The sequence below is a fragment of the Aphelocoma coerulescens genome, chromosome 1 (assembly GCF_041296385.1).
Source record: "Aphelocoma coerulescens isolate FSJ_1873_10779 chromosome 1, UR_Acoe_1.0, whole genome shotgun sequence".
Lineage (NCBI taxonomy): Eukaryota > Metazoa > Chordata > Aves > Passeriformes > Corvidae > Aphelocoma > Aphelocoma coerulescens.
The window spans coordinates 92,932,474-92,941,126 of record NC_091013.1 but is presented as its reverse complement, the minus strand read 5'-3'; the positions used below and the strand labels follow the sequence as shown (position 1 = coordinate 92,941,126).

General features: G+C 42.3%; 1 protein-coding gene across 1 annotated transcript; it reads right to left on the bottom strand.

The window, feature by feature from the left end:
* Positions 1–354: 354 nt before the first annotated feature.
* LOC138119420 (T cell receptor beta chain MC.7.G5-like) lies at positions 355–8,468 on the bottom strand. Its single transcript, XM_069031288.1, has 5 exons — positions 8,404–8,468; positions 4,068–4,403; positions 3,665–3,682; positions 2,424–2,530; positions 355–650 (listed from the first exon to the last, which is right to left on the bottom strand). The coding sequence occupies exons 1-5, from the start codon at positions 8,438–8,440 to the stop codon at positions 624–626; spliced, it is 525 nt and encodes a 174-aa protein (XP_068887389.1). The 5' UTR covers positions 8,441–8,468; the 3' UTR covers positions 355–623.
* Positions 8,469–8,653: the final 185 nt, after the last annotated feature.

Below are 8,653 nucleotides of genomic sequence, written 5' to 3'. Positions count from 1 at the left end.
CTCCTGAGAGGATGTAAGAGGATGTCACTTCTCATCTGGCTGAAATTCTGTTTCCTTCTCTCTCACCTTTGAATTATGCATCCATTTTGGCTCAAAATCAGCCCCTGGAGAGGGCAAGCCTCTAAAGCCTGCAGCCCTGCTCCACTTGTTGGTACACAGTGTAAGTGCTGGATGAGTCTCTACTGTTCCCATGACAGGTAAGTTATTCCTAGAAGGATTATCAGTGAATGATCTTTAATGGGAATTCCTTCAGATGCTATTCATCACTGAAAATTGTATAGTAGGACATCATTACTAGTGAAGACCAAATTAAAAAACAACAACTCATGCTTTTTCAAGGGAAAAGGAGCTAAAACTTTATTCCTAAATCAATTTGATGAGTTCTCAGCCTCTGAGCATTACAAAGGTGCTACTTTTAAAGAGATGTTACAATAAAATAGGATACAATATGATATGGAAGTACAGAGAAAACTCAGCAGTGATTACAACAAAGTAAAGACCAGGGGGCAAGAGACAATCACAAGAAAACTATATGCAGAAGTTCTTAGAAGCAGAGACACTTTGCTATGGAAAGATTGAGAACTTGCTGTCTTCCTGCTGATGTGATGAAGAGGGCTCTCCATTTATTCTCTAGATAACTTGACACCAGTCTAATTGAAAACAAAATGGAATAAAATAATGAGAGTAATAAAATATCAATGATAATAACAACATCAAGGAGCACCAAACAGCAGAAACAAACACAGGAATTGGCTGGATGACCTTGCCCAAAGATTGACCAGCAATGGCTCAATGTTCAAGTGGTAACCAGTCCCAAAAGGTTTCCCTCAAGGCTCTCTACTGGGACCAAAACCATTCAATACTTTCATCAGTGTGTCATTGACCCTGGGATCAAGTGTACCCTCAGCAAGTTCACAGATGACATGAAGCTGTGTGGCCATTGATGTGTCTGAGGGAAGGGATGACATCCCGAGGGACCGGGACAAACTTAGAGACTGGGCCCACGTGAACACTGCAACCACCAGGATCAGTACAGACCGGGGGATGAATGGCTCTAGAGCAGCCCTGTGGAGAAGGAATCTGGGATACTGGTGGATGGAAAGTTGGATGTCAGCCTGCCTTGTGTACTTGCAGCCCAAACGGGCAACCATATCCGGGCCTACACCCAAAACAGTGGGGCTGGCAGGCCTGGGCAAGCGATTCTGCCCCTTTGCTCTGCTCTCAGGTGACCCCCACCAAGGGCACCTGGAGTTCCGTGGCCAGCTCTGGAACACATGGACATGTTAGAGCAGGTCCAGAGGAGGCCCACAAAAATAGCCGTAGGGCTCCAGTGTATGAAGACAGGCTGAGACAACAACTCCTCTTCAGACTGGAGAAGAGAAGCCTCTGGAGAGGCCTGCCTGAGGCCTTTCATTAAATGGGGCAGGGTGGCTTTTACGAAAAACAGAGATGTTTTACCAAGGCCTGCAGTGACAGTGCAAAGGGCACTGCTTTTAAACTAATACGGGGTAACTTCAGATCAAAGGAAGAAATTTGTTCAGGCGAGAGTGGTGAGAGAATGGAACAGGTTTCTCAGAGAAGTTGTGGATGCCCCATCCCTGGAAGTGTTTACGGCCTGGTTGCATGGGGCTCGAGCAACCTGGTCTAGCAAAAGATGTCCCTGCCCATTTCAGGGTGGAGGTGGAGCTAGATGACCTTTAAAGGTTCTTCCTCACCTGAACCATTCTGTGATTCTATGACTATGATCCAGAAAAGGAGAAATCTACCCCATCCAGTATATCCTTGCAAAAGAACCAAAACTATACCTGAGACTGTCATCATCCTTGCCCTCAACTCTACCGGGTCACTTTTCAAATACATCTCCCTGTTCTGCTTGTAAAAGGGACAAGTGCTGAGGCTTTCACTGCTCTCACTGGGTGTATCTTTTAGCCGTAGAAAAAACTTACTAATAAAAAGCATTTCCCAGCAGTTAGTTCAATTTATCCCATTTGTTTAGATTGATCCCACTGGTTTTTGTAAGTCTTTGTAAATGTTTGATCAGATTTATCCCCTGTATCACCTCAAAAAACCTGCTTCTTACTTTCACTGCAGGCTTAAGCCCCTTTACAACAGTTACGGAAATGCATGATATATCTGATATTTCCCTTATTTACTTTCTGGAGAATTTGTCTTTAATTCTCATCTTTTTCATGTGCTTAAAGAGGATTGTGAGAAGGAATTTCTCTGCTAGATGGTATTGATTTTATTTGAGTCCTGGAAAAACATTAATAGAAAACCCATCACTTGTGATTTTTCAAGCCAGGCTGCACAAAGCCTGCCAGAGCACATGAAGAACAACCACACCTCTGAGAGCAGGTTTAGCCTGCATCCACTGTTCCTTGACTAGTGAGGAAGCCCAGCCTTCCAGGGGCACTCGGACTTACCTTGGCTGTCCACACCAGACCGCTCACCAAAACTGCATAGACCAAGGCTTTGCCACAGAGGATGAGGTAAGTGAGCTTCAGAGAATTTCCATACCGCAAGTACGACTCTGCAAGTCAAGCACCATTTGTGTATTCAATTAGCATCATCACCATCATCATCATCATCATCACGAGATGCTGGATCTAATGGAGCTTTTCTCAAATGTGAACCCTTGAAATCTTTAGCTAAGCACCGTAAAGGAACCAGAGCTGAATGAGTGGCTCTGTTGACACCAGAGAGCAGGGGATGGGACAGAACATAGGGACTCAAAGAACCAAAATAGAAAGCAAGTCCAGGAAAGACACAGATTGGCTTTATGCTAGCAAAGTGCAGTGTTGCCACACCTACTGATAAACTGGGCTGTTCATCTGAACATTCCTGTTAGGGATGCAGAATAGGCTGCATCAAAAGATACAAATTTTTTATTTTGTCTCATTATTGTCAGTGGCCTTATGAGTGATGCTGATACATCAGGGACGTTTTACAAAGCCCAGAATAACTTGGCTTCTAGGACTTTTATTCTTGTCGATTTTTCACTCTTAAGGGGTTGCCGTACTGTTGAGATACCAGCTCAATCTTGGTTCAGCCTTAAGATTCCTGAAGCCTTAAAGAAGTGGGTGACAGACAGGAGTGTGCAAATATGTATACAAAGAGGAGAGAAATGTAATTTGCAATATGGCTGTCCTCCATACGTGACACCAGTGTGGAAGGGGATGTGACTTGTCACGGGAAGAGTTCTGAGTTTGACACCAAGAAATTTTCAGAATATCATATCCTGAATCTTGATGCCAAAATCACTTGGATAAGTAGGGATCATTTCTTTCATGGCTGAACAAGAATATTCCCAACAGAAGTCAGCGTCCAGGAGCAGAGGAGGTGATAAAGAGGAAATTACAGTCTACAGGAAGATTCCATGATTTCTTCTGTTTTTTCAAAATGGAATCATGTGGAAGAGCTAAACCCCAAAACAGAGCTAGATACAATATGCACAAACAGCCCTCCCAAAGAATTTGCTTCTCTTTTTTTTTTTTCTTCTTTAATGTCACATACAAATCACTTAGATGAGAAAGTAGAAGCTATTCATACAGCAGATATCTCCCGCACGTTGTACTTAGTGTCAGGAAAGCTGGAATTAAAATACACACTGATATTTGCCTGAGAGAAGAGGCAAAATTCTCTTTATGTGAGAAGCCACACGTACCTTCTGTGAGTGCACAACCTGAAAGACAAAAATGAACTGAAAGTCATGTTTCTCTTCAAAGCAAACAGAATACAGATTTTAGAAATTTCCATTTACAAAACACTGCCTCATTCATTTTACATCATTAAGTGTTTTATTATACTGTACAATTTACTATACTACAGAGATTTGTCAGTGGAAAGCCTGAGGAGACTACAGATGTTTAATGGCAATGTAGGTACAAAGGCCCAGGAATGTGAAGAGACATATGCTAATACCGACATATTTCGACATGTATTTGTGCACAACAACACCCTGCATGGAAGCTATATATAGATGTGTTTCATATCATAACACATGCTCTTTTGATTAGTGATTTCCATCTTGTACAGCATGGGGGGGGAGGAGGTCTTTCTTTACTCACCAGCATCGCCATAGATAAATTTTTGCGCTGATTGCGTTGTTCCATTCTGAAAAAAATTGGCAACACACTCAAAGCGATTCAAAGGGTTGAACCATTCCCAGGCTGGCATCCTCAGTCGGCTGGTCAGTGAGTAGGTACTCCCATTCCGTGTGGAGGACTCATCTGTCCCCACCCCTTCGGTCCTTTTCACACCATTCACCCTCCAGACCAGAGTCAGGTGGTCAGGGTAGAAACCAGAGGCCAGGCACACCAGTGTGGCCTTGCTCTTCTGCTGGATCTCCTGCTTTGATGGGGAAAAGATGGCCACAGCTGGAGGTGTGATTTCATCGTTCTTCCCTGAAACACAGAGCAACATGGCCCAGAGCCTCCATCACGCGATGCAATCAGAAACCTCTGAAAATGGTCCTGAGTTTGTGCCGTGTTACTCCTGAAAGACCTGGCCTTTTAGCAGCTGTCTATTGGACAATTAATGTCTATTGGATATCAGACACCAGGACACTGGAAGCATTTGTTTTCACTCGTTACACAGAAACACAAAGGGTCTGGCCACAGAAATGCACAAGCCTAAGAATTTCTTGTATTGCCTCTGTCAGAAGAGTAGACAGCTGGAAAGGAGCTGAGCAAACAGGTGGGCAGGAACGTCCCCAGTTTTGCTGTAAGGCCTGTACTTGCAATACTGTATTAATAGATAGGAGTCTCTTCAGTAGGCTGAGGTACATTCCTGGAGATGGAGTTAAGACGTGGTGGTCATTGCAGCGTTCAGAATTATACTGTCATGGGATACCCTACTTGGCCCCCCATCTAAGAGATGACTTGGAAGGAAGGAAGGAAAGAGCTGATCTTTCTCACTGTCTGAAGTCAAGAACACTTGAAGCAGGTAATATGAATCTGCCAGGGACAGGTTCTGCCTTTTATCTTAACTTACAATCCACTTCTAAGAATATTAAACATCTCTTTATGTAATTTATTATTTAGGTGATCCTAGGTACAAGAAGCCTTGATCCTAGGCTACCCACTCTCCCAAAATGATGCAGGACTCTACACACTCACAAAGCAACAGTTGTTCCCTGTCTTAGAGTGATTAATACCTACTTGTAAGACTAATGAGAACAGACTTCAGTCAAAAGGATGTACAAGACAGCAATGAGAAATTACTCAGAAGCCAAGCAGTGACCCTAAAAGCCAGGGATTTTTCCATGTACTATTTTAGAGTGCCTTTTTTGCTCATCTAGCATGAGAAACCCATGAGATCTGTAGACTGCTGCTGGAAAAAGAAATGCAGAGAAAAGTATGGAGCCAAAGAGAAAATTATTACTCCAGGTTGGTTTTTTGTATGAAGGCACTATACATTGTAGCTGTTCTTCCTGATCACTCTCTCCTTTGCAGAGGAAGAGAGCTAGCAGAATTCGCAGAAATTAATATCTTGCATGGATCTTGTCCCCTAAGCCCTCATGTTTACATTCAAATGTTGCCTCAATTGTGACCACCGGTGCTCACTCTGCAAAGATCCCTGGGCTGCCTCTGTGTGGGCTTGTACAGACTTTAGATGACCTAGATGTTAATAGAGAGAACTCCCTAGAAGGTTTAGCACTGCTCTGCTTTCCTTCCAGTGGGTACAAAGAGAAGTTGATCGCTTCTACTTCTCCCTTCTAGTACTTGGCATTATGATTTCTTTTCCTATTCAGAAGTATTTCTGACAGATTCTTCTGCTCCTAGCCTAAACAGCTAATGAGTGAAGAGATGGAAACAGGTAGGAAGACACAAAAGAAAAGGAGAGGTTTAAAAGACTAAAGAAAGAAAGAAACAAACAAACAAAAAAAGGAGGGGAAGGTAGGTGAAAAAGGGAAACAGAAAGAAAGAATGATAAAACTACTGAAACTACTGGAAAGACAAAGAAAACCAGAAAATGAGCATGCTTGAAATGGAATAAGGAGACTGGTAAAAGCAGGAACTGGAAGGAAAAGTCTGATCAGCAGCCCATTTTGTTTTGGTCTTCCACACTGCTCATGGTAGACACTGACACAAAGCTTGATCACTTCCACGCATAAACTCATGCATTCCCTGTCATACAGTTTTCACCCAGCTGAGAGAAAAGTACCACAGTTCCTCCATTCCCATCATGGCAAGGTCAGTTTCATAATTTCTTGTTATCTTTCCCTGCTCCTTTTATTTTTAAATCATCTATGTATATGCTACATATCATTAATGCAAGGGAAAATTTCAAGCGTTCTCCTCACGGAACACTTGGGTTAAGAACAGCTCCTTACCTATAACTGTGAGCACAGTGCCGACTCCAAAGTTAAGCTGCAGGTTTGCACAGCTGTACAAAGTCAGGCTATAACGCACAGTGTCATTATGCTCTTCCTGCCAGCCACATTGTTCCTTAAAATGGTACTGTTTAAAGGATCAGGCACCACTGAGTATTTCTGCAGTTTGCTATCAGATGGGGCAGTAGCAGATGGAAAAGGTTACTTTGCCCTGTGATTCCAACCTGCCTTGATATAGGTGATGGTAAATCCTTTGCTGGGATGGGAGAAAAAGGAGAAAGCAAATGGGGACAAGGAAAAAGAATATGGGAGAAAAGTATGCTGAGAGAAAAAGAATACAGTCCTTGCTGAGCAGTAGAAGTTGTGAGAAGGATTGTTAGCAGAAGCAAGCACCCCAAAGCAACTTTAGACAGCCTGCCAACCATCTATGGAGAGGCAAGCAAAGTGCCTTACTTTTTCCCTCCCTGATTACTCTTTCCCTCCCTGATTCAGCACACTGGAGAATCCCGACTCTACCTCCAAAATGCTGCTTTGGATCATTACACAGATGAACTGCAAAAACCTGCAGACCAGAGAAGCGTTTTTCATTCCCAACCTCTATAGTGTTTTCTTGGAGAATGGGAGGAAACAAAATTATTTATTCCCTTCTCCCTTTGTGAAGTTCCCATAAATGAAAGACAAAGGCTGCAGACACAAGGACCTCAACATTTGTGCCTCCAAATCCTACACTTCTGAAATAGCACATCTCATTTAATAAGTAACCAGTAAAGCATTAATCCTGCTCTCATGGCTGTATGAAAAATTATCATTATTCAGCTTTTAATTAAGAATGTTCTTGTCCCCTAAACCAGTATCACATAGATCACAGAGATCTGACTTTGGACTTACCTATGACCGTAAGTTTTGTCCCACTCCCAAAGGACGGTATATTATTATTCACACCGTTTTGCAGCTGCAGAAAAACCTCTCCTCTACTCCCAGTCCTCTGAGCCAAGCCTGTGGACTAACCCTCCCCTCATGTGGTACCAGCAAGAGAAGAAACACAATGTACATTTATCTCAGGTCTCCTAAAAAACAGGTCTGTAAGGGAACACCAGCAAATCTGTGTGTCTGAACAGGTGAGATCAACATCAGAAATACCCTGTCCAGAGCCCTTTTGCTTCAGGCTTGGGTGAATCACTTGCTGGAGCTTCCACCATTTCTTTAGAGGATATTTACCTATTTATCTAGGTGTCACATTAGAACATTAGAAAATATTTCCCATATACAGACATTTCCTCAGAGCTTCTTCTCTTTGAAATGAATCATATATTCTTTTTCTGTGCTTTTCAGTGGCTGTTTAGCAACTGTTCTGAAATGGTAAGGCCATTGTCCTTTGTGATCTTTGTATGAGCCTGTTTAGTGAAAAGAAACTGGGTCTGCTGTGGAGAGCTACTTTCTATAACAAACAGCTGCAGAGACATTTTAGTATTGCCTATTATATAGCTGAGTATTTATTTGTGCTGTTTTATCATCCCAAAATGCTAGCACACTGGTTTTCCCAGTTATCTGAGATAACACATGCTGTAACTTACCCTGGGAAGATGATCCAAGGTAATTTAGGCTTGTGTCATCTTGATTTTGTTTTCTAGACCCCTTCAAAGTGGAACTGTAAGTCAGTTCTTTGCAGACAGATAGACAGCTTTTCACTGACTTGTCCTTAATCATCTGTAGCCCCAGCAGAACCAGCCTTATAGAGAATAGATATACTTTTGGAGAATTCTTGCATGTTCACTCATTAAGACAACATTTTTTTCTGTCATGCATACGTTATTTATCCCACTCCTTATCTTAATTCTTTCTATGGGCAGCTTTTTCTTTACTGAAAATGCATTCATTCAGTTCTTCAAAATGAAAGGTGTGTCCCTACCTAGAGGACTCAACTTATTCTATTCTCTGAATTAGACAGGGTGGCTAGCACACCAGGAGAATGCCAGTTTAATAATGAAAGGGAGGATAATAATGAAATTCTCAAATGGGAAGACATAGCATTTGAAGTGAATTGCAAGAGAAAACAGAAAGTTTCTTACCCATTACTGTAAGTTTTGTGCCACTGCCGAAAACCATATCAGCCCTACTCACAGTGACAAAGTGATGTATCATATGTTAAGAGAAGGGATGCACTTGAGCTGGCTTACTATGAGCAGAAGCTTAAGAAATCACTACTGTATTTGAAATTCCAGAAATCATTCAATCTCTGTGTGAGGTGATTTGCCTTTGGCAGTGAACTAAAACAAATCCCTTTGTTTTCCCTTCCATGGCAGGCCTTGAACATTCTTT

Bases quoted from the DNA above. Each gene is read 5' to 3' on its own strand.
- LOC138119420 (XM_069031288.1), bottom strand. From the start codon at position 8,440: ATGGTTTTCGGCAGTGGCACAAAACTTACAGTAATGG. The intron at 4,404-8,403 runs GTAAGAAACTTT...TCTGTGTTTCAG, and splicing joins CACAAAACTTACAGTAATGG to GGAAGAACGATGAAATCACA. The intron at 651-2,423 runs GTAAGTCCGAGT...GTTTTCAATTAG, and splicing joins GTCTGGTGTGGACAGCCAAG to ACTGGTGTCAAGTTATCTAG.